This window comes from Monodon monoceros, unplaced genomic scaffold, assembly GCF_005190385.1.
Source record: "Monodon monoceros isolate NGI ecotype Baffin Bay Population unplaced genomic scaffold, NGI_Narwhal_1 Super_Scaffold_6, whole genome shotgun sequence".
Lineage (NCBI taxonomy): Eukaryota > Metazoa > Chordata > Mammalia > Artiodactyla > Monodontidae > Monodon > Monodon monoceros.
This window is the reverse complement of record NW_021703783.1, coordinates 53,063,003-53,089,027: the sequence shown is the minus strand read 5'-3', so window position 1 is coordinate 53,089,027 and position 26,025 is coordinate 53,063,003. Positions and strand designations below refer to the sequence as shown.

The 26,025-nt window shown below is 37.0% G+C and overlaps 2 protein-coding genes across 6 annotated transcripts in view; one reads left to right on the top strand and one right to left on the bottom strand.

The window, feature by feature from the left end:
• CPM (carboxypeptidase M) overlaps positions 1-23,135 on the top strand; it is a 127,698-nt gene extending 104,563 nt beyond the window's left edge. Inside the window, exons 9-10 of the mRNA XM_029205689.1 lie at positions 12,230-12,263; positions 22,092-23,135. Of these exons, the coding sequence (XP_029061522.1) occupies positions 12,230-12,263; positions 22,092-22,096 (39 nt within the window). The 3' untranslated portion in view covers positions 22,097-23,135. The remainder of the gene's footprint in view (positions 1-12,229; positions 12,264-22,091) is intronic.
• On the bottom strand, positions 73-25,576 carry MDM2 (MDM2 proto-oncogene). Of its 5 annotated transcripts, none has more exons than XM_029205683.1 (12): positions 25,127-25,576; positions 24,559-24,627; positions 24,355-24,439; positions 21,539-21,613; positions 19,292-19,425; positions 17,027-17,076; positions 13,526-13,593; positions 13,301-13,397; positions 9,309-9,469; positions 5,435-5,590; positions 4,321-4,398; positions 73-2,642 (listed from the first exon to the last, which is right to left on the bottom strand). In XM_029205683.1, exons 3-12 carry the CDS (start codon positions 24,433-24,435, stop codon positions 2,067-2,069), a joined length of 1,476 nt encoding a protein of 491 aa, XP_029061516.1. In that variant the 5' UTR covers positions 24,436-24,439; positions 24,559-24,627; positions 25,127-25,576; the 3' UTR covers positions 73-2,066. The 5 variants fall into 5 exon arrangements, with proteins under 5 accessions (XP_029061516.1, XP_029061518.1, XP_029061519.1 ...); XM_029205685.1 differs by having other exon boundaries at positions 25,190-25,576; XM_029205686.1 differs by having other exon boundaries at positions 25,297-25,576.
• Between the last annotated feature and the right edge of the window lie 449 nt (positions 25,577-26,025).

Genomic DNA, 26,025 nt, shown 5'->3' with positions numbered 1-26,025 from the left:
CTTTGGCTAAGGTGCTGATCCCTTCAGCCATTACTTACATATCTATATATGGGTAAGTCATATGTGTGTGTGGTTTTTGTTTTTAAAGTTTAATACAATGTTCTGTAACTGGCACACAAACTTGCTGTGCAAAATTATCCCTCAGTTCTGTTCTAAACTCATAGCTCAGTTAATTTTATTGTCCTCACCAGAGAATGTACGACTGACATATATGGGAGAAATACACTGGGACCTTAAATCAAAGTTGTTATTTTCCACTATTTTGTTGAAGATTTAATATAAATCAAGATGTTAATCTATACAGTTTGAGAGTTATTTCAGAATTTTATGTTCTGATCTCATCATTCTTATAGGATGTCATTCTTATAATTTTTGGACAATTTAGAGAAGTTAGGACAATTTCAGCTAGTATAAAAACAAACAGTCCTTCTGTTTATTATATCCCTTACCATATCAAAGAGACTGGAGAATGAGAAATATATAAGTGCTACTTACATAGCACCAAAACGATCTACCTATTTCTTTTATCTAGAAAGAATACGGTAAGTCCCCTGCAACGAACGAGTTCAGTTCCGAGAGCCCGTTCGTAAGACCAATTTGTTCATAAGTCCAACAAAATTAGCCTAGGTACCTAACACAACTAACACAATCGGCTATATAGTACTGTACTGTAATAGGTTTATAATATTTTCACACAAATAATACATAAAAAACAAACACAAAAAATAAAGAAAACATTTTTAATCTTACAGTACAGTACCTTGAAAAGTACAGTAGTACAACAGCTGGCATACAGGGGCTGGCATCAAGTGAACAGGCAAGAAGAGTTACTGACTGAAGGAGGGAGAAGAGGTGGGAGATGACAGAGCTGAAGGATTGTCAGCAACAGGAGATGGAGGGCAAGCTACAATTTCACTCACACCTGACGTTGATGGCACAGGTTCTGGTTCCTTGCTGGATTCAATTCTACCTACCCTCTTGAAAAACCGATCCCATGATGTCTGGGTAGTAGCTCTTTTTTTTCTCCTCATAGATAACACGGTAGCACTGGATTGCATTCTTAACGGCTGCTGCAACCTTCGTGTACCACTCTACGTTCGGGTCCTGTGCCTCAAAAACTAACAGTGCCTCCTCAAATAAAGAAAAAACCCTTGCCATTTTCTGCATCGTGAATCTCTTTGGTTCTTCTGTTACTTCTTCCTCTTGTCACTCCACTCTCAATTATTTTCACTTTTGTTTCCATCAGCAGTATCAGCTACATCACTGCTGCTTTTATGCTTGCTTCCAGACATCCTGGGCTTGAAATAAAGATACTATACTACTGTACTCTACACAGTAAAGTACACAAAAGCACAACCATTTGTAGGGGATGCACGCACGTGACAACGTACTCCACTCACGTGAACTTTCGTGATTGGACATGCTAGCTCACATTCGCATCTTTGAAAGTTGGCAATTTGAAGGTTCGTATGTAGGGGACTTATTTTAAGAGGCTCTGAAAGACTAGAGAAACTAAGGATTGGAAAGTTTAAGAGTATGTAAAATTTAAATATTAAATCTTTCACACGAACTTTTCCTCCTTACATGAAAGGTACTGAATAAGTTACATTTAAATGTCCTACTTATATATTTTTTAAAAGGTCAGATACTTCTCATTTAAGAGAAAGTGGAAATTATTTTAAATAACGAGCGGTAGGAATTTCCCTGATGGTACAGTGGTTAAGACTCTGCACTACCACTGCAGGGGGCGCAGGTTTGATCCCTGCCTGGGGAACTAAGATCCACATGCAGAGCACTGCAGCCCAAAAAAAAAAAAAAAGGGGGGGTAGAGGGGTAAAGGATGAACTCTATATCCAATCCAAATTACATTAAAACCCAAATATAAAATATCAACAGAAGGGGCATTTTCCTAAAAGGAAGTAACTATTCACTATTGGGAGAAATCTACATGTAGTAAGATACTTTCTTGCTTTGATACAGCTAAAAAAATAAAAATAAATTTCATGTCTAAATTTTGGGGCTTATATAGTTAGAAATATATAATTCTACTTTTATAGGTAGTTCAACTAGGGGAAATAAGTTAGCACAATCATTTGAATTGGTTGTCTGCATACGGGGCAGGGCTTATTCCTTTTCTTTAGCTTCTTTGCACATGTAAAGCATGCCATAAGATGTCCTGTTTTGCCATGGACTATGCAACCATTTTTAGGTCGACCTTGGCAAATCACACAAGGTTCAATGGCATTAAGAGGAAAACTAGATTCCACACTTTCTTCTTTGTCTTGTGTTTCTTCCCTCTCCAACTCTTTGACATCTTCTTGGCTACTATAAATGATACTATTAGATGTTGATGGCTGAGAATAGTCCTCACTTTCTTGGGATAGGGAGGCTTGTGTGATCTTATCATCATTTTCCTCAACACATGATTCTTTGGAATCATTCACTGTAGATTTCTTACAGTCAGGGACATCAAAGCCCTCTTCTACTTGTGCTGAGTTTTCTAGTTTGGCTTTCTCAGACATTTTCCCTTTATCTTTCCCTTTATCTTCAGGAAGCCAATTTTCACGAAGGGCCCAACATCTGTTGCAATGAGGTGGAAGGGGAGGATTCATTTCACTGCATGAAGTACATTTCCAATAGTCCTTCAAGGAAACAAGACAGTTAGCTTCCGTAACCCTTCAATAACCAGTCACAGCAACGCTAGCAACTTGTTCAATATGTCTAAGGTAAAATGTATCATACAGCTCAATTTTCAGCATTTCATGTCTTATATAAAGCACTCAACAGTCTTTCCTCAAGCATGAGCTTGTAAATACATTTTTTTCCCAGCCAAACTATGCTAAGAATTCTAAAATGAAAAACGTATTCACCATGACCTTAACCATGTACCTGTAAAGTTATCTGTTCAAGGACAGAGTTGGTTCATTTAGCTGAAGCAAGTGCTATGGGATCTTCTCTGTAATGAAGCCTGTACCCACTCCACTCCCTTAAAGGCTCAAACCTGATACTGTGCCCAGTCCACCAAATCAATCTAGACAAAACTATCAACCAGTCTGCCATTGACTAAGACTCTCTTAGAAGTGCTCTAAAACCAGGGCTCAACTGGGTGTTCCCTAACTACACCCACAAAGGAAATGCTAAAACATTCTTTTCAGCAATCACAGCCAGATAAACTCTGCCATCCTTGTCACTATCCAGAATGTATGCCCCTTACTTGTCTATCCTTTTCTGTCTTCTCGTCTCTGTAACTGCTCATTGCTTCATCCTTATTCCAACTTATTTCTCAAACCTTTCCACCCACTATGCAATCTGGATAACAAATTCCCTCACATTCCAAGCCTCTTTACTGAACATATCCCTTATCTTCCTGCCTTACGAGAAGCATGGTTCTTGCCTGAGGACACTGTGCGTGTAAAACTTGCCATAAGAGGTCCTTCCTATCTTGCCATGAATAATGTAACCATTTTTAAGTTGCCTGACAAATGACGTAAGATATTAGCAATAAGGGTGGAAACTTCATTCTCCCACAATGGTTCTTTCAAGTTGTAAAAGCAGGTATCTACTAAATGATAAAACCAAAGACAGGTCTTGTAATACAGGAAGAAAGTGCTTCAAGAGTCCGATAAATTACAAGATCTATGTCTAAAACATTTCACTCAGCCTGACATCAAATGACTCAACTAGTTACTTGAATTATTTTCTAATATAGCAAAATATTTTCCTAAGATTTTACAATTTCTCCTCCTTTTTAGTATTTGGATAATTAATAATTGTTTCTATCTCAGAAAGAGAAAACTGAGATTTCCTATCCAAATATAACAAAAAGCAGTATTTAAGAACAAAAATTAAAGCAATAATATTTGGTTAAAAAAACACACATCCAATACCTGAGGAACCCTGTGAAGCATGAAATGTAAATGTTTAAGTCCAGATTTCTTTAATAGAAAATCCCACCACATATTCTAATACAAATCAATATGATATTCATATTTGATAAGATTGGCAAAATATTGGTAACTGTTAGACCTGAGTGATAAGTACAACGGAGATACATTATACTATTCTCTATGCTGTACATACCCAAAATTTTCCATAATGAAGTTCTTCAAAAGTTCAAATTCCAACACAAAAAAACTAAAAAGTATAGCAACAGATCCCAACCCAATAAAAGAACAAAAATATTTTAAACCATTAAAACTTAAAAAATAAATGTTAACTTTATAAAAACTACCTCATGTCAAGAAGTAGACTAGACATATTTTTCTAATCTTGACTTCAATGTTATTTTTTGATTCCTTGAAAAAGTAAATGTATACTTACAGCTAAGGAAATTTCAGGATCTTCTTCAAATGAATCTGTATCACTCTCCCCTGCCTGATACACAGTAACTCGATATACCTAAGAAAAAGAAAAACAAAAAAAACATTAGCATCAATTCACCTTTTTTCTTCAACCAGTAAGGCTTCTTAGTGATAAGTGATAAGTCCTAAACAAACAACATGTACTCAGTCATCCCTCCGTATCTGTGGGCAGACTGGTTCCAGGACCCATAAGGATACCTAAATCTGCAGATGCCCAAGTCCCTTATGTAAGATGGCATAGTATTTGCATACAATCTATGCACATCCTCCCCTACACTTCAAATCATCTCTAGATTACTTATAATACCTAATAAATGCTATATGAAAAGTTTTAAATACAACGTAAATGCTATGTAAATAGTTGATGGCCCACAGCAAATTCAAGTTTTGCATTTTGGAACTTCTTGGAATTTTTTTTTTTTTTTACTCGAATATTTCCAAGCTGCACTTGGTTGAATCCACCAATGTGGAACTCGCAAATACGGGGGTCCAATTATGTTATATATGAGATATCTGAGACAAAGGTGCCATGGAATGAGTGAATATAAAGGGGGAGAAATGGAGGATGGTAAAATCCTCACCCACTATGGTAAAAAGCCAACATACAGGGATGTTTAAAATAAATAAAGTAAAATATTCAGTACAAGCATTTTTGTTTTATAAATATGGAAGTATTAAATTACAGTGAAATAGCTAGAAATGTTGAAGCTGGTCACTTCCAGGAAACAGATCTGGTGGTAGTATGTGACTTTTAACTGCATGCATGCTTTACTTTTTCATAAATTAAAAATGAAAAAGGAGAATTGAATTAAATATTTTTAAAAACGAGTAGACTATTATAAGAATGCTCATTAAGGCCTACTGACTTCTTGACATTACATTTTTAAAAATATAAATAAGACAACAAGGAATTACAAAGCCTCAAGTCCACAAACCAATATTCTAGTTTGAATAAATCAAGAGTCAAAGATTGTGATGTGAAATTTGAATACATTATTATTTCAATCTCATCAGTCAACGAATATGGAAAGTATTTAAGAACTTTAGAATGTAATCAGAGAAAAAAAAACTACCTCATCATCTTCATCTGAGAGTTCTTGTCCTTCTTCACTAAGGCTATAATCTTCTGAATCCAGAGACTCAACTTCAAATTCTACACTGAATTGATCTGAAACTGAATCCTGATCCAACCAATCACCTGAATGTTCACTTACACCAGCATCAAGATCCTAAAATAGAGGCGGAAAAAAAGCGACTTAATGTACATTACCTGTTGGCCTGTAACAGCTTAACTCTTCCCTGTGCACCTAATTCCCCCTCAGTTCCATCCTGCACACTGACACTAGGTTAAGCTTCTGGGTTATGATTAGATAAATATTTTCTCTGTTCAAAACCCCATTATATAAAAGAAAAGGCCAAATTCCCTTGGTATTCAAGGTACATACAGGAAGTCTATTTTAACATTTTCATATTATCTCCAACTAGACACCCCCCTATCCCCACTAAACAAGAACATTAACCAGATCTAGACTGTTTCCTAAGCCAAACTTCAACTTCCACACCTTCCCTCTAGCTGGAATAACTTGATAGTTTTCAAATTCTGCTCATCCTTTTTTGCCAAAGCCTTTGTCAATACTATAACTAAAAGAGCACTCCCCACCTTTAATTATCTGTGCTACTTATATTATTATTATATATTTGCACACACAAATTTTGCAAAACATAATTTTGTACACGTTTCTTATCTGAATTATACATACTTTAAGAGTTAAGACCATGTCTCAATCATCTTTATATCTTCCAACTGGTAGGTAGAATGCTAGTAGCTACAACATATACAATAATTATGATTTATGTTTAATGAACTTTGAGAATAATTTCTTTGGAAGAGCTTTCAGATATAATTTTTTAAATCTATTTTTAAAATTCTGTGTCTGCTCATGTGATTCATTTTAAAACTGATTAATAGTATAAGAACCTAAGAGAACCTTCAGTCCCATAGTATTTGCCATCAGTGGCTAAGGGTAGGAACATACACAAAGCAGAGGGCTAGAACTAGAAAAAGTATTTTGGTCTAGTAGTCAGGATACATACATTCTTATTCTAGATTTGCCACTAAGGAACTTTCAACCTAGACATATTTAGCTTGTAAAGGCCACAGCTATTTCATCTATGACACATGAGTTTGGATTAAATGATCTCTAATATTCCCGTCATTTATAAAAACAAAAACAAGGTATTTATTTTACAACCACTTAGGTCAAAAGACTGTTTTAAACCATGATGATAGGAAAGTAGTAGTAAAAGCAACATTCATTGAACTGCAGTTCTAATTCCTAAAACAAAGGCTGTATTAACAATCACATTAAAATCACAAGTCAAGCTAGAATACAATAACAGCTCTAATAACCTAAGAAACTGGACACTTCAATTAACTAGGCTTTAGTGTACTATGTTTAGAATAAGGGGGTAAAAATCACAATAAACATTAAGTTTCAGAAAGCATCTTCTATGGCAGGAGTCAGCAAACTGTGCCTCAACACCCATCTATTTTTATAAATAAAGTTTTACTGAACACACCCGTGCCCGTTGCCTATTAGACTTGTTGTCTATGGCCGTTTTTGCCTCACAGCCATAGAGTTGAGTAGCTGAAACAGATACCATATGGCCTGCAAAGCCCCAAACAGTTACTATCCATCTCCTTACAGAAAAAGTTTGCCCACTCCTATTCTAGGGTTCTATGAAGAAAGCAAAATTAAAAGTCGTTTTCAGGACTTCCCTGGTGGTGCAGTAGTTAAGAATCCGCCTGCCAGTGCTGGGGACACGGGTTCGAGCCCTGGTCCAGGAAGATCCCACATGCTGCAGAGTAACTACGCCCGTGCGCCACAACTACTGAGCCTGCACTCCAGAGCCCATGAGCCACAACTACTGAAGCCCGCGCACCTAGAGCCTGTGCTCCACAACAAGAGAAGCCACGGCAATGAGAAGCCCGCACATAGCCCCAGCTCGCCGCAACTAGAGAAAGGCCTCGCACAGCAGTGAAGACCCAACGCAGCCAAAAATAAACAAATAAATAAATTTTAAAAAAAAAGTTTTTCAAAAGTTTAGCTAATGTTCAAAAAAGAAAAACTTAAAAACTCTTAAATACTGTATATTTAAAAAGTATCAGACAGGCTTGATCTGGAAAGATCTTAAAATCCCTGTTTTTCTGAATTCCAATTGTGACAATTATTAGTTATGTGATCTTAAACAGGTTATTTGAAACACCCAAGTCTTAGTTTTCCCATCTATAAATGGAGTTTGAGGCTGCTGAGGTGATAAAATATGTTAATTGCCTGGTATAGAGCCTAGAATATAGCCTTAGTTCCCCCAATGTATTAAACCCAAAAGAAAGAAAAGATGGGAGGCAAATGCACTTTCCTTTAACTCCCTTCACAAATTGGTGAATGACAAGACCAAATAATGTGACGTAAGCTAAAATGAAGGAAAAAAATTAGCCTTACCAAAAGCTTTCACAACTAGGGACTTTGCCTCAAAAACAATAGATCTTTAACAGAGAGGATTTTTAGAAGAGAGCGTAGAATAGGACTAACAAAAAGAAATACCCTCTATACTGCTTTGATAACAAGGCAGTGTCCCAGGTAGAAAGAACAAGGACTTTTAATACCATTTAGCTAGAATTCTGAAACAACTGTAATAAAGACTGTAAGTTTAAATGGCGCATAGTCGTTGTATTAAAACCATTTGTAAGGAATAAAATTATCCAAACATGAAGTTGGTGACACATCAAGTTTTATTTAATTGGATTCAATTTTTAGATCACACATATTTGTTCTCAAGAACCTGTATTTTTTTCATAGCATTTGTTCAGTATTTTAATTATTTGTTTGATTGCTGATGATCTATCTCCCAATGAGGGCAGGGATCATAACTACCTTGACCACCACTGTATCTCCAGTGCCAAATGGAACCTGGCATAGAAAAGACGCAAATATCTACTGAATGAAGAACTTGCTCTTGGAGGAGCTCACCATGCCATCTAGTGGCCTACATGAGTAACAGCTCTATTAAGTACTAACTCCAGAAGGCACCTCTGCATCCATAAAATCACTGCTTTGGAAGAAAAAAATGTAAAGATAATAAAGAATAATACATAAAAAGAATATGGTTACTATCACATTTGGTTCAATCCTTTACATCTTCTAGAGAACTATAAAATAATCACTAATATCCAGAATAATCGCCATGAAATGTTGCCATATCACAAATAAAGATTCCAATTTTAATAACATTTTAAAGACAAATGTGTAATGACAAGAAAGAAAACATTCCATTTGTCAAGCATTCTTGTTAGCAAAAACTTCTTTACAAAACCTCCTTCAGTGATATCTCTTAAGAATGTTAATGCTGGCAAATACTTTGGAATTTTGTATCAATGATCAAAAAGTACTGATACTTTCCCATCATGCATGCAATAATATACCAATATTTCACAGCCTTATTAAAAAGACCTTCCCTGATGTCTAGACCTACGTATGGCAAATGTAGATATAAGGCTATGTTCACTTATTTGCTGAGAGCTGTAACAAGATATATTTACTCTAAATATGCAAAACAAAATTGCTTAGAATCTTAAGATATCTTTGGTGCCGTGGCCCACAAAGGTTCTCCAATATGTAGGGTGACATTAATAACTAACATAGGTACTAATTTTACCAACACACTCCAGTGCAACTCCATTATCTTCCACCCTTCTCCGCAAACCCGGGGTTGGGAGTGGGGAAGATCTATACAGTTTCATTTGAAAGAAAATTTTACCAAGTGTATAGCAGCAATCAAGCAGCAATCACATATCATACATGTGCATTCTATCTGGACGCTTATTAGGACTGCCAGAACTAGACTAAAAATAAGAGAGTCCTGTTTTATTTAAAATGAGAGGCTTACCGGATTTGATGGAGTCCCTGTCGATTCACTGCTACTGCTTCTTTCACAACATATCTCCCTTATTACACACAGAGCAAGGCTTTCATCAAAGGAAAGGGAAATATTATCAGATTTGTGGCGCTTTCTTTGTCGTTCACCAGGTAATTCATCTGAATTTTCTTCTGAATATGTAAAGAAAAACAAGTTAATTAAATTGCTATACTATAATGTATTTAGAAATTGAGCTGTCTTAAGTTACCTATCTGTACTAAAATTGTTTCAATGAAATTAAACAGAGAAAAATAGTGAATTACTACTGTTTCAAAAGTCAACACTCTCATTGGATCTGTCCAACTTAGAGTTATAGCAGAACACTACATTTTTAAAAGCTTTAAAGCTTGTTTCAGAACTTTATCAACTCACAATTAATTTAATCCATCTAGACCTTTTATTAACCAGTCTACGATTTTTCTGTCAAAATCAGAATTTAGGATATAAGATTTCACTTTTTTTCCTGGAAAGAACCAACTGTTTAACTTACGTAGAATGTATTCCTAATGTTTCAATTTCCTTAGTATCCAGTATTTTCAACAGGAATCAAAACCAGTTAAAACTGGTCCATTTTATTTTATTTATTTTTTGGCCGCACGGCATGAGGGATCTTAGTTCTCCAACCAGGGATCGAACCTGCACCCCCTGCAGTGGAAGCACGGAGTCTTAACCAGTGGACGGCCAGGAAGTCCCTGGTCCATTTTATTTTAAATAAGAAATTATCTCTGACTTAAAGTGAGAATGTTACCAAATCTGTCAGGAACATAAATGAAGAGTCCTACCTTACACCAGACATAAAAATGAATTCCAAGTGGATTAAAATACCAAATACAAGGAACAAAACCATCCAACTACTTATGTAAGAGAATATACCGGGGTGGGAAAGTATGATGTGACACTACAAAGCCCTCAAGAAAAAGACTATCAAGATTAAGGTAGTTACTTAAGGCTTACATGGCAAAATAAAATACTATAAAAAAGAAGTTAAAAGGCAAATGTCAGACTGAAAAAAAATCTGCAACACATAATAAAAAATGATTAATACCCACTTTATATAAAGACCTCCTACCAACCAAGTAAAAGACAAACTTAATTTAAAAAAGAGTCAAAGATATGAAAGGGCAATGCATAAAACACAAAAGACTAATAAACATGAAAAATGGCTTACCTCTCAGTGATCAAGGAAATGCAAATTGAAATGAGATACCATGTTTCACTCATGAGAATGACAAATTAAAATGAGAGACAGTCTCAGAGATTTGGGAGAAAGAACTTTTTATACACTACTGGTAAAAACGCAAAACAGTGTAACATTTTATGGGCAGTTTCTCTATCCTAGACAAATATCTGCATAATCATTTAAGGATTTATGAGCAAGGGTGCTCACTGCAGCCTTATATGTTAAGTATCTAACAGGGTTATGAGATTAAATAAAATATAATCCATATGCCTGAAACAGGTACAACTCACACCTTTGCTCACTCCATTTCCCTCTCTTGATCTTCCTAGTCAGAAGTTATCTCTTCTTGCTCTGAATTCCCAAAACACGCTTATATCCTCTAATTTTGTATTTATCTCTACAAGATCACAAGTTCTTGATATAAGTTCTTAATGTTTGTATTCCCTATAAGAAAAGGTGATCTTGGTTGAAAGATGAGGGCTAGAAGGCCAAAACCATGCTGTTGATCTATATTTTTTAACTCTATTAATAACATTTGGGGCTTTTTTCTGATTATTAAAGTATTGTATTACTCACAGTAGAAATCTTTAAAAAACAGACAAAAATTTAAATGTAAATCATCTATAATATTACCATTGAGATAACTACTAATAACATTTTAGCATAATAATTTTCCAGCTGTCATTTAAAAAATTTACTTCCGTCTAAAAAACATATTTATATCACACTATATGTACAATTTGGGGTTGTTTTCTTTTTTTTTTTTTTGGCCGTACCACATGGCTTGCAAGATCTTAGTTCCCCACCCGGGGATCAAAACCAGGCCCCTGCAGTGAAAGCACTGAGTCCTAACCACTGGACTGCCAGGGATTTCCCAGGGGTTGTTTTCTCTTAAACATTCTTTTACATTACTTTTAATGGCTGCAGAATATGGTATCCATAATATAGGTTCATCATAATTGAACCATTCAGTCCACAAATCCGAGCACCTCCTTTCTGTCTGGCACAGTGCGAGGCAGTGGGTATACAAAAATGAAGTCAGCCATCATCCCTACCACCAGAGGAAGTTTACGTCCAAACATCAAGGCAACCAAAATACGATCATTTACAAGCTATAATGAGTGCTATGAAGGAAACAAGCAGGGTGCTAAGGGAAAGAATAACAAGAGGGGATCCACTTTTCCAGGTGGTTAGGGACAGCCTCTCTGAGAAAGTAATAATTAAGCAAAAATAGAAAAATGAGGAGCTGGTCTTACAAGGCTGAGGTAGAAGAACTTCTGGCAGAAAAAACTGTGCAAACAGCCTTACAGCAGGAAAGAATTCTGACTTGTTTGAGAAACCAATCAGTGCAGTTAAAACACAGTGAAGGTGGGGAAAAAGGCCAAAACCCAGATTAAAGGTAGAACAGGGCCTTGTAAGCCAACATAAAAGTGTGGGTTTTATTTGAAGGTCAATGGTAAATAAACAAAGTGGGGAAGTGACACAATCCAATTTACCTTTTATGATCCCTTTTGGTACTGTGATGAAGGACAGAAAGAGCAAGTAACTAGAAACAGAAAATCAGAAGCTGCTGCAGTGGTCTTGGTAAGAGATGACAATGGCCTGGACTAGAGTGATGACATTCTCTAGCATCATATATGTTTTCAACTATGAATAATGCTATAATTAATATCTCTACATATAATCTTTGCATTTCTGATTATATCCTTAGGATAGATTCCTAGAAGTGGATTACTGTGATAACGGTAAGAAAGCCAAGCCTTTTTATAATTCATAAAGGTTAACCAATTTACACGAATTGATACACCAACAGTGCATCAGTGCCAACACATAGTTAGCAAGGATAAGTTAAAAAAAAAATCATCTTTCCTAATTTGAAAGACCAGAAAAGACACCTTTTTTGCATTTTTTGTTATCTATAAAGCTAAATCACTAAAATCCACTCCTCCTCATATTTATCAGTCATTTCTATTTACTATGAAAAAAAATTTTTTTACAAGTTGGATTTTTAATATTTTTCTTATTGACTTTTGGAAACTTATAAGGATATTAACACTGTCAAATTTAAAGTGAATCTATTTCAGTATGTTGTAATTTTTTTCATTTATCTTTTCAACTCATTTAGTATTCATTTTGGCATAAGGCACAGATATAATTTGATTTTTTTCCCCCCCAAATAACCATTTGTTCTACTCCCATGTATTTACTCTGCACTTGCTGCCCTTTGCCCTCATGTACAAAACTCTACTCTGGATTTATCTATTCTACTTCACTGATTTGCCAAACTCTTTTTTCTCTACCGAATCATACAGTTTTAGTTATCATGACTTTCATCAGGCAACAGCCTCCTCCTGTTTTCTCTGTTAAAAATGCTCTCATCTATTTTCTTTACCTCGTCCTCATTTCTAAGATGCTATTTCTCTGTTCTTAAACTCACTGGTGTGTTTTATTTATTAGAAAAAACAAATACTTTAACTGTTAAGGTGACTAAGAATGATGACTAAAATAGAGTTTATATCCTTGTCCTCTGTTACCACGCATAGCAAAAAGCTGGCTAACTATAAAATCCAGCAGGACACAGTAAAATTGTGCCTGCTATAGTCAACCAGAAAAATGTTGCTAAGAAAGCAATTTTTAAACCAAATAAATCATATAAAAATAAGAAACTCAAATTCATCTAAACCAAAAAAGCACAATTTCATTAAGCCTAAATGTACTAATTTCAGTAAAGAATGAACACTGAAAAGCTGTTTGAAAGTGCCAATTAAATATTCATATATACCTGTCTCACTAACTGCTCTCCTTCTAGATGAGGTAGATGGTCTAGAAACCAAATCTGAAGATGAAGGTTTCTCTTCCTGTAGCTCTTGCACAAGGTCCTAAGCATTCAAGGGAGAAAAAAACAAAAAAAAACCCACAAACTTATAACACCAAGAAGCTAAAAATTCATTGTTTTAAACACTCCCAATTTTCAAGAAACATCATAGTAGAATGAGTTCAAGATTACCTTTTGAACACTCCCACCTTCAAGGTGACACCTGTTTTCACTCACAGATGTGCCTGAATCTGATGGTTCTGACAGAAAATAAAAACAAAGAATCACAAACTAGGAAAGCAAGGGTTATTCAATAGATGTTATCCAGAACAAACTCCTCATACAATTTAACCTTTTAACCAACACTGAACGTGTAGTCTCCAAGTGCCATCCTGTGCTGAATACTAGAGACGTAAATAGATAATTCAATTTTAATACAGAAGATACATAAGAATAGTTATAAAGTACAATAAAATAAGCACACTAAAAGAAGTATTATAAGATAAGTTAATGGAGAAGATGAAGCAACGGTTATTTGGTAGAGATGCGGCAAGGTCTGAGTAACAAGGAATCAGGAGAGGTTTCATAGTAGAATATGTGGAAGTACGACTGGGAAAGGCTATTCCAGACTGAGGAAACACTGTGAAAAAAGCATTCAGAAGTGAACTACCAGTGTTTGTTGCAGGAACTACAGATACTTCATTACTATGGGAATGTAAGCAGGATCATAAAGGATCCTGCCTGTCTTGCTAAACAGCACAAAGATATCAAGAATCAATATTCCTGCCACCAATCCCAAATCACTGCATCCTCCCCAGCTAATACTTCACATTCCTCCCTAAGGCACTGCTGCAGCCACGCACCATTAAAAAGGTTTAATCTAAGAGATAAAATTGATTTGCTAGCTCACAGCAAGTATTTTACCCAGCGAGCAATAAGGAACCCCTAAATGGTCACTATAAGCAGAAGAGTGACAACTCCCTCTACCAAAATAGAAGAAAAAGAGAACAGAGGCAGGGAAACCAGTATTAGCAACTGCAATAACATAAATGAAAAGCATTAAAGTCTAAACTAAGACATGGAAAAAAAGATCAATTCCAGAGAAATTAAAAAGGTAAAAACCAACAAGAACCTGGTGTCTGACATACAAGGCAAAGGAGAAAGGAGTCAAGAATTCCAAGATTCTACCTTGGGTGGATAAATGGGTGGTATAATTCAAAACTTCAGATGATGAACAGATTTGGATGGGAAGATAAACTGAAAAGTGGATAAAACTTTCAGGTAGGTAGGTTTAGTCCGTATGTAGATGTACAGACTTGGAGCTCAAGTCAAAATTTCAGATGTGGGGTATATACCATCACCTAAGATCATAATCAAATACCTTTTACTACTCCCTTGGAAACATTTTCGTCTTAACACTGAAGCCCGGTCTGAGTATTAACATTTTGAAATTATATGCATTATCATAACAGTTTATTTATTTTTTATATTATGGGCAAGGTATTATACTGATTTAAGCTGTCCATATAAATAGGTTATATTTTGTTTTAGTATAAGAGATGTTACAAAACAGATGTAAGAAAAAGGAAGCACTAAGTGTGACAAGTTTGAGAACAATGATACAGGAGTTCTGAAGTTAATTATATTAAACTAAAACCTGAAACAAACTCAGAATGGAAATAACATAAGTAATCTACAGGTTACCATCTCATTAATATAATTTTCCTAGCAATCAACCAAGATTTAAATGAATGAATGAATACATCAGGGATAATAATACTTCAGAAAACTGAAAATACTACAAGAGATACTACAGTTGTTTATCTGCCTTCATTTGATTTCATAAAGGGCTTTGTAAAACAAAATGTCAAGTCACCAACCTAATAATTACTTCTATTCTGGGATAAGACAGTGATGTGCTTTTCTGGGTCTTAAATCCTAACTCTGGAAGAATAAGTATTCAATTCAATAAATTTACTAAACGTCGTATTAATAAACACTGTACTGTGTACTGCAGACTGCAAACCTGAAGAGGACACACTTGTGTAAGTAAGTGTAACAAAGTAATATAACAATAAAATCTAGATACGAAATAATGGGAGCACTAAGGAGTGGTCAGTTCGTTCTGGAAAATGAACAAGCTGAGAATAGTTCTTTTTCTTTTTTTTTTTTTTTTTTTTGCGGTATGCGGGCCTCTCACTGTTGTGGCCTCTCCCGTTGTGGAGCACAGGCTCTGGACGCGCAGGCCCAGCGGCCATGGCTCATGGGCCTAGCCGCTCTGCGGCATGTGGGATCTTCCTGGACCGGGTCACGAACCCGTGTCCCCTGCATCGGCAGGCGGACTCTCAACCACTGAGCCACCAGGGAAGCCCTGAGAACAGTTCTTAATTATAGACCAAGAATGGACTTTGGGGTTCCCTGGTGGTGCAGTGGTTAAGAACCCACCTGCCAATGCAGGGGACATGGGTTCAAGGCCTGGTTCGGGAAGATCCCACATGCTGCGGAGCAACTGAGCCCGTGTGCCATAACTGCTGAGCCTGCGCTCTGGAGTCCGCGAGCCACAACTACCGAAGCCCGCACACCTAGAGCCCGTGCTCCACCACAAGAGAAGCCACCACAATGAGAAGGCCATGCACTGCAATGAAGAGTGGTCCCTGCTCGCCAAAACTAGAGAAAGCACGCACGCAGCAAGAAAGACCCAATGCAACCAAAAATAAATAATAAATTAAAAAAAAAAAGAATGGATTTTAAGAAGCCTGTGGTGCAACTACTGAAGCCTGCACACCTAGAGCCCATGCTCTGCAACGAGAGAAGAAACCGCAATGAGAAGCCCGCACGTTCCAACTAGAGAAAGCCCACGTGCAGCAACAAAGATCCAATGCAACCAAAAATAAATAAAGTAAAAAAAAAATAAATTAAAAAAAAAAAGCCTGTGGTGTATTGGAGCCAGCTCCTACCAGCACTCCCAAGCAAACTGTGTACATCTCTTCCCAACTCCATGTTTGCAGCTGAAAATGGTCATGCTGAGAGTATTTATATTATGGAAACCAGTAACCACAAATCAAGGCTCTTCCCCTGTAGAGTGGATTGTTAAACATTTACCGGCATATCATTGTGTATGTTTAGGTGTAACGTTATGGAATAAGAACCTAGCACTTTCATCAGATTATCAACAGGATATGGAACCCAAAAATAACCAGTTAAGAACTACAAGTCTAAAGGAAGGGAAGTAAAATGGCACTCACCTGAACAAACTGGTAAACAAAGTTTTGTCTATTATAAAAAACACACAAGACAAGGACCCTTCCTTTCAAATGGCCCTGCCTAGGTATCTGTATTACTTCCCTAAGCCTTTGAATACGTTTCAAGGTTTGCTCCTATCGCTACTATGCAGAAGATTTTGAAATTATCTACTTTTCAAAGCAAATTCTAACCTGATATCCCAAGGCTTAAATTTATGTAATAGGATATTTAAATATCCACTGCAAATAAATGTGCATAAGAAACTTAGTATTATGTTGTTTTAGCTCATATGTATTTCTTCCTGTTAAATTTATCATACCCTTACTATAATTAAATATACAATGAGAGCAACTTTTAAAGCAAATCACAATTATAAGATGTCTGCACATCCACAGAATGTCTTAAATATATTTTTACAGTACATGCTTATGGAATTCAAAATGAACTTACCCTGCTGATTGACTATCACCAAGTTTCTATAAATCATTGTATATATTTTCCTTGTAGAGAGAAAAAAAACATGTACATTTTAAAATAAAATGTATTTAACTAGACTTAACAAGACTTTTAAATGCATATTAGTATAAACTATCATGCTACAACCCAAAGTTTAAATCACTACATTCAAGTGCTGATAAGCTTCTAGACACTAAAAACCACCATAATAATTATTTGCACAATGATTACATGCAGCCACGTTTAATAATCACTAAAGTCTCCCTAGTGCAAAGATTTCACATCTCCATTTCCTGAAGCATGCCTTGTTGAGACTTTAGCAAAAGTCCCCAGAGAATTGGTGCGAACACACGAGGCAGGTTAACATACGTATTTTCAAACAGAAAAGAATTTATCTAGCTCCGGGCACAGACGAAGACTGCCTAAAAAAATAGCAGGTTATGCAAAACCCATTATATAGGAACTTCATTATAGTTTTTTTTTTTTTTTTTTTTTTTCCGGTATGCGGGCCTCTCACTGCTGTGGCCTCTCCCACCGCGGAGCACCGGACGCGCAGGCTCAGCGGCCATTGTTCACGGGCCCAGCCGCTCCGCAGCGTGTGGGATCCTCCCGGACCAGGGCACGAACCCGTGTCCGCTGCATCGGCAGGCAGACTCCAAACCACTGCGCCACCAGGGAAGCCCTCATTATAGTTTTGACTTTTATCAAGACCAATCATCTAATGGATTTTCTTTCTTGATCTGAAAATTTATTAAAAGACAGAGCAGTATACGGTCATTTAATACAGCCTGAGTACCAGTCACTGTTCTAGAAATCGGGGAAAAGAGAATGAAATAAAAACATATCTCTGCCCTCCTAGAGCATAAGGAAACAATTCACTTATGCCAATACTCAGTGAAGTCATGGTACATTTTTCATCAACTAATGACTTTAGAGAACATTTACTGGTTACAAGATATCATTTCTAACTCTCAAGGTTAAGGGGAAAGTGCCAATCCCAACTAATTTTTTTCATCCTTGGGACTGATGATACAGCTCCTTAAACTCACAAAAAAAAAATCAATATTCCTACTCGTATCTTTTCCCCAAGTCAGTAGTTTCCCCAGTGTTTAACCTCTCAACACATTAGAATTCAAGTCAAAGATAATTTTAAATTTGTGCTTTCCGTATCAGAAATTACAGCTCCAAACATTATCAAGATTCAATACTCAGATGGTGCAAAATTATCAATATAGTTATTTCTTAAACTTATAAAATTAGAGCTTATATCCCAAGGCCAAGTATAAAATAACATAAATATTAAACAGATATCGCCTGTCAATGGAAAGAAGCTTGTATGTTAATTTAAAAGCAGGATGAAATTAAATATAGTATGTTCACAACAGGGTTAAAACACATCTGTGCATAATACGTTGTAAAAATGACAAGTAAAAATACCTTTCGATGACAAATTACAGTCTTTTTTCCCCTATCATTAGCTTTCCGTCTTAATATTCAATAATGAATATATACATATAATAATAAAGTTATTTTAAAGTTATAAATATCCCACTTAATTATCTTTTTAGCTACAATATTATTGAGCATTAAACACTAGTAGAATCTAGGTAAATGTTTCAGGTGAAAAGTATTCTTCTCATTAAGATACACTGCAAAGAGACTAACAACATGAAACAAGGAATTCCAAATGTAAAGTAAGAATGACTGAAAAAAAAAAGTCTGAAAAAAAAAAGTTCCCGGCAGAGTAATTTTAGAAATGCTATCTGGGTTAAATTCAGTTGATTAAGTGCCATAATGGTATATGACAAAGAAAAAGATCTTCAAAGTAACTAGGGCTCAAATTTAAGCAATTACCACAGGGTATCATAAAGACTGTCTTTGGAAGTGACTGCAATAATAATATTTTTTTAATATGCAGTTACTGTAGCTAATATTTAAATGCTTACACATTGCCTCTTTATAACCTCCACATAAGGTATTTACATTGTTCCTACTTCATATTCAGGGGAAACTTAAGGCTTAAAGAGGGTAAGTCAATTTACCTAGTCTGACAGCTAGTAAATGACTAAGCTGGGTCTCAAACCCAGGCCTGTAAGATTCCAGAACTCAGGTTCTCAAGTAACATGCTATTTTACTAAGAAATTAAATTTCAGCATCTTTTATATATAATAACAATTTTCTCTGACAAAAGGGAGTGAGGATGGAGGTGAACTGAAATGTTTGCCCAGCTGGCATTTTACAGTAGACTAAAGAACTTACCTGTGCTCTTTCACAGAGAAGCTTGGCACTCCAAACAAATCCCCTAGAAGATCATTTGAACAATACACAATATGCTGTTGTTTCTCATCATATAGTCGTTTAGTCATAATATACTGGCCAAGATAAAATATAACCTGAAATAGAAATATGATTTCTGGGCATTAAAGAAAATTAAATGTTTGTTTCAAATACATTCAGTAACATCTCATTTATCTGAAGAGAGTTAAACAACCAGCAACCACATCAATAACCATCTAAATAACAACCATTCTGTACTCCTAAAAAAAATTTTTAAAAACAAGCTGATTTTATATCTTTTTCTTTTAATTTGACTAAAGTAGAGACACTGCTTCTGATTTACTTAAACTTTAAAATGTGTCTTCTCTTTTTTTGGCAGACTTTAACTTTGCCCAAATATCTAGGTACTACTTATTAGGAAGAAAGGAAAAGGCAGCAAAATGCAAAACCACTGATCACAATGAAAAGTTGCAGAATCAAAAACATCAACTAAAATATAGCAGTGACCTGGAGTCATTTAGTATAGTCCTGCACACCATATACCTCAACAACCTCTGAGGTCATCACAGATGAGAAGACAATGACGAATTACATCTACAGAAGAGTTTGGGAGAATTCAGTGAATGAAATAAACCCTTAAAGATATCATTATAATCTACACAATAAATAATCAAAATAATGACCCTGAATCATGCACATACAGTTAAATTATATTTTGTGTGCTGCATTAAAACAAAGTAGGCAATACATTTTTAAGACATCCACATACAAACCTATTAACAACCACCTAAACACATATGGTGTTTTACAGTTTACAATGTACTTTTACAAGTACTGTCTCCTTCTGATATTTCATAGAATTGTTATCAGGATATGAGAAATAAGAAACTGACCCGGTCTTCTGACTTCTAACCCAGTGTGCTTTCTACTACCCCATACTAGCTTTCATTACTCTCCCACATACCACAGAACAAAGATTTTACAACTGAACACTGTGTCAGACAATATATACATCACTGTTACACGGTTTAATATTAGCATTCTAAGTCTTTATGATGACCTTGATCAATTTTCTCCTTATTTCTACCTACTACTAGTCATACTTTTTTGTTTCCTTAACTGGTTATATAATGATAATATAAGGTTAAACCCAAGTTAACATCCCAAAATCATTTACCTTGACACTTCCCTGCAAGCTCTGTCTATAGACTTAAATGGCTAAGCAGGCTTCAGACTTAAAGGAATATTCCTATGTGACTATGGATGGAAGAGATGGTAGACAGTGGAAAGGAAGAAGGAGGAGAACCTAGACTCTTTCTATCAAACGTCCCATAAGGAAACTTCTGAATGTGGCTAAAAAGGAAAAGGGTCTGGAATCTTTTCTTGCCCACTATGCTGATGTAAGTAAGGTCCTTCAGTGTTTTAAGTAATCTGAGCCCCATAAACTAAGTGTGAGAGATGGGGAAGAGTCACATTTCATTCACATCGAAATTTTCCCCAAGATGGCCCATCTCTCAATGAAGAACATGCTTCTGTGCACAAATTTAAAGCTAGAGAACAATACATTGAAATGTATCCATTAAACAGAATATATGTTCACAAATCAGCTCACCTCTATCCCAGAAAGATCAGTATACTGTACTCATGTATCTCTAGTGCAGAAGTTCTTAACCTGGGATCCATGAATGCCCAATAAGTCCTTGGATAGAATTCAGGGGGTCCATTAATTTGGATGGGAAAAAAATGTTTGTCTGTATTTTCACTAACTTTTAACTGAAATTTAGCTTGCCCTTCAATTATGAACATAGGCAACAAATCACAAAGTATTAACAATAACTGTGATTTTGTCACCAATAAAATCACAAGCATTTTTCATATCATACATACTATGCTTGATGTAAACGTCTCAAAATATCAGTTATGCTCCTCACTAATTCCAAATTACATTTATTAGATCTGCTGCTAAATCTTAAGACTTTACCAGTGCGTCAAGTGGGTTCACAGCACAAAATGGCTAAGAACCCCTAAAGAGCTTCCCTTTGTCTGAGTTCCGGGCTGACAAATGAAATTCGAGTATAAACTGAATTTTCAGCTTCAAATTATAGTCCAAATGACCACAATACTTAACATTCCTGCTTACTGAAAATCCCTCCATATGACCAATTTCTCCCCACGGCTATACGTAACTAGTAAGACATTAAGTTATCTTTTTAACTTAGTTCAGCTTACCTCTTTCATAGTATAGGTGTCCTTCTGTGCACCAACAGACTTCAGCAACTTCAAAAGCAATGGCTTTGGTCTAACCTATAAAGAACACAGAGTTGCTATTATACTTCCAAATTATTCTGGAACTATAAGCCTGCAGGAAACTCATCCATAAAGAATTTCAATAAAGGTAGCAAACACAATGTTATCTCACAACATTAGAGACCTCAAAAACTAAGTCATAATGTTTTCACTAAATGTAATAAACTATGTAAACTGAATACCACAGACTGTGTTTGGGAAGAAAATGCTGGGATATAATTATTATGCAAATAATCACAGAACCCTCAAGTATCATCAGTTGCCATCAAAAACAGTACCCATGCCAGGGCAGTGAAAATTATTCTTTTTCCTCCAGCTATTTCTATCATCTGCTCATTACCTTACAAACTCAACCTTACAAACTCAACGGTAAATGGAATACCCCAATGAGCTTACTATAAACTAAATTACAAAATACGAGAGAAAAGAGTAAATCTTTATGGTGGGTCCTTTTACCAATCTTTTCTTTCTACAGATTAGGTTCCTGAACGCTGGCGAACTTTAACCCAAGCTGACAAGGATAATTAAGAACAGATCTGGAGACTGAGACTCACATCCCTCAACTGCAAGCCAGCATTTTCTTCCTACTATAATATCATGCTGCCTTTTAGTTGGTCTACATTCCAAATATCTACTTGACAAACATTTATTGAGCTTCTGCCATGCACCAGACAGCACTGGATATTGCACACACACACAAATGACAAATAAGACATATGACCTGTATTGAAGGAGCCAGCCAACTAGATCAGGGTTTAATTTTTTTCTTTAAAGAGCCAGACAGTAAACAGTTTACAGCTTTTCTCGCCACATAGTATGACTCAGAAGCATAAATTATATGTAAACCAATGGATGTGGCTCCATTTCGGTAAAACTTTATTCACAAAAGTAGGCAGCAGGCCAAATTTGGCCCATAGGCTGTAGTTTGCCTGCCTCTGACCTAGAGGCTTTCCAAGTTGTACTGAGAAAATATCTGGCAAGGGGTCAGGGATGTAATGTGTTTATGCTCTTTCTCCCTATCTGTTGCTGTATCAAAATCTTCAAAACTCAAGTATCTTTACAGCTACACAGCCACCCCTATACAGACTGGTGCCTCTGCACTCCCTTCAATATACTCCCATCCTGTCTAACTTTGAAATCTGACAGCAACCCAGTTCGGGATCTAACCGTCAGAACAAGATTTAAGAAAACTGCCTATTTCCAGCTAATCAACATAATATTATTTAATAACTGAAAGTTTTAAAATACTTGTAGTATTTCAATAAATGTAGTATTGAATCATTAATTGTTCTGATCATATGTTTTTTCCTATGTGCTTACATATGCGCTTTACTTTCAGGCTATTTAAAGAATGAATTATCCCAGAAAACATAAAAAGTTACTTTTTTTCCTTCTAAAATTTTATATATACTATATTAACTTCAAACTACATAAAACAACCCAAAGTCACAGTCACCAATGGAAAGCCATCAGCTTTTTATTAAGACTTAAAAGACATGCATTAATAAGAAAACTACTATAAAAGACAATACCATTATTAATCTTACATTTAAGAACAGAAAGATAAATTCTAGATGTAAAAATAAAAATGCTAGAAGAAAATACAGCAGTTTATCTGTATAATCTTGGGATGGGAGAGTTCTTCCAAAACATATGAAATTTTGAATTTCAGCAAAAGTCAAATTTTACTTTATAAAAATGTTCTCAATGAGAAAAAGAACAAATAAGCAAAGTTAATTTTTAACATTTGTAAATGATAAAAATTAAATACACTTGAAACACAGAGAACTATTACAAATTATTAAGAAAAATACAATAAGCCTAAAAGAAAAGTGTATAGATAAGACCAAGCAAACCCCAAAAGAAACAAATGATTTAACCAATGATGTGATGCCCAACCTCACCGAAGATTAGGGAAATACACACTTACACAATAATATAATACCTTTTGCCAAAAAAGGGCAAAATAACAGTGATAATATTCAGTTTTGACAGAGAGGAAAACTATTACACATAACACTTGTGTTAGGATACATATGCAAGGCAGCACCATCTGTAATACTCAAAAACTAAAGGCAATTTTAGAAAACCTATCAGTAAAGGCATAAATTTCTTAAATGGTACACTAATGCTGTGGATTACCATGCAGCTGTTAAAAAAGAATTCTGTAGGTTTTATTGATTGACATAGATGCTATTTGCTTAACATCTCTAGTATAATCCTATTTTAGTAAAACAAACTGAACCGCGACAGATTAAAACTCACATGTGCATATATATATGTGGGTATGCACACAGATAAAGATCTAAAAAGGAGATATGACAGATATGGTCAAAACAGAAGACTGGAATTTTCAGCTTTTACTTTATACTTTTCTGTAATGCCTAACATCTTTACAACAAGCATGAATTATTTCTGACTTCTACAAAAGTTAAATACTGACAGGTCAAAACAGAAAAAAAACAAAAAACAGTCACATAATAAACATAACTTCAGCATCCATACTTAAGAAGATAATGAAACTGACTTTTAATTCAGTGTGGTAAAAAGCTAAGAAAATAAATATTGATTCTTACAGGTAACTTTTGCTCCACAGTTATGCCTGAGTGGCAGGAATTTAAGCTATGTACTACAACTTCACTTAAAGAGCCATGCTATAACTGGGGTCTGTGAAATCTAGTTGATCACCTCATAAAATAAATTTTTGCTAAAGTTACACTGGAGACAAAAATACCAACCAGGGTCTCTTGTTCCGAAGCTGGAATCTGTGAGGTGCTTACAGCACCATCAGTAGACACAGACATGTTGGTATTGCACATTTGCCTACGAGTACGAAAAGAAAACACACGATAAAAACTTGAAATACTGAAATACCCATAAAAAAAAGACAAATCATATAGAAATGAGATAAATAATGCTTTTATTAGCAAGTGGGTCCTTACCTAGATCAGCAGAAAATGCTACAGGTCGGTGACCACAGGTTCTCTCTCTCAAACAGCCAGTGAATACAGCTGGGAAAAGGCATGGTTTAAATAGCCCCAGCTGGAGACAAGTCAGGGCTTAGCTCCTTCTACTACCGACGCGGAACGTGTCCGAACTTGACCAGCCCCACAGGAAAAGCTGAGTCAACCTGTCCCCAGAACCAGCCCAATCTCGCCCAGACGTAGCGCCCGACAGATACAAGCTACCGAACAGGCACCTGTCGTTATTCTGACACCACCCCCGCCCCCGGCAGCGCCCCCCGCGCACTTGACCTTTACCCCCGTGCCCGCGGAACCCCCTCCCAAACCCCCACCCGCTGGGAGCGCGGCCCCGAAAACCCGCCCTCCTCCCGAGTGGCGACAACCTCGCCTCCTTCCAACAAAACCTCCACAGACCCACATGCCCGGCGCCCCCCACCACGAAATGCACAAAGGCTGCGCGCGCGGCACAGGCGGGGGGCGAGAGCGACCGGGGAGACCCAAGTCACAAAGCAAACCCAGAACTGCCCACGCGCTTCCAGGCCGATACCTGCTGCTCACTAATTGGGGTTTGCCGCGCCTGGAGTCGGCGGGGTGGGTGAGGGAGCCGTACCTCGAGGCTCCCTAGTTCCCGTCACGGGGCGCGCGGAAGCCCGACGCCTTGGGCCTCGGCGACCATTCCACTCGCCGGGCCCAGGCCGCCAGGGCGCTCGAACTCACTAGGTCCGAAGGAGGAGGCTCCTAGCGGCAAAAGCGGCAGGACCTCGGTCAGAGGGGTAACAGCTACCCCTCAGGCTAGGCTTCTTGCTCCATTTTCCTTCCAGTCACACCGGGCCGCACAGGCCCCCAAAGGTGCCGAGCTGGCCGAGGTACGGCGGATGCGCGCCCCCTGCCGTCCGAGCGCAGCGCGCCGGAAGCCGCGGCCCATCCGGGCTTTTGCGCGCGCAAGCCCCGCCGCCCCCGCCCTTTGGGGGCGGGGCTGGGCCCTACAGCCTCGGTGAAGGGGGAGGTCCCGGAACTGGGCGAGCGTCCTCGGCCGGTGGGGAGGGGGCGCTGGGCGCGCACGACCCGCCGGAGTCGGTAGCGGTTTTTCACGGTTGGAGCTGATCCCTGGTTCTTCCCGCCGCCGCCTGGTTTGGTGCGCCAAGCTTGGGACTTCTTTGAACCTTGGCGCTATTTTTGTATTTATGTGTTTGCACCTCCCTACCGCAATGGAAACTCAGGCAAATACGCATCTAAGTGCCGCTACCCAAAAAGAAACCACAATTAACAGCTGTGCGATATATTAAGCCCGCATCGCCAGCAGCTGGAGTTGTTTTTTTTTAAGTATGATTAAAAATAGCACAGTATGGGCTTGTTCAGGGATGCATAGAGTAGTCTAGTTGGAGGAATAAAAGGCCGGTGGTTACCGTTAGAGATGGGTGAGGTAAAGAACGGTTACTCTTAACT

Excerpts from the sequence above, each read along its gene's own strand:
- MDM2 (XM_029205684.1), bottom strand. The coding sequence starts at position 24,435 with ATGTGCAATACCAACATGTCTGTGTCTACTGATGGTGCTGTAAGCACC. Across the intron at positions 13,594-17,026 it reads GGTGATAGTCAATCAGCAGG|AACCATCAGATTCAGGCACA; the intron begins GTAAGTTCATTT and ends ATTTTCTGTCAG. Across the intron at positions 5,591-9,308 it reads CAGGGACTCCATCAAATCCG|GATCTTGATGCTGGTGTAAG; the intron begins GTAAGCCTCTCA and ends CCTCTATTTTAG.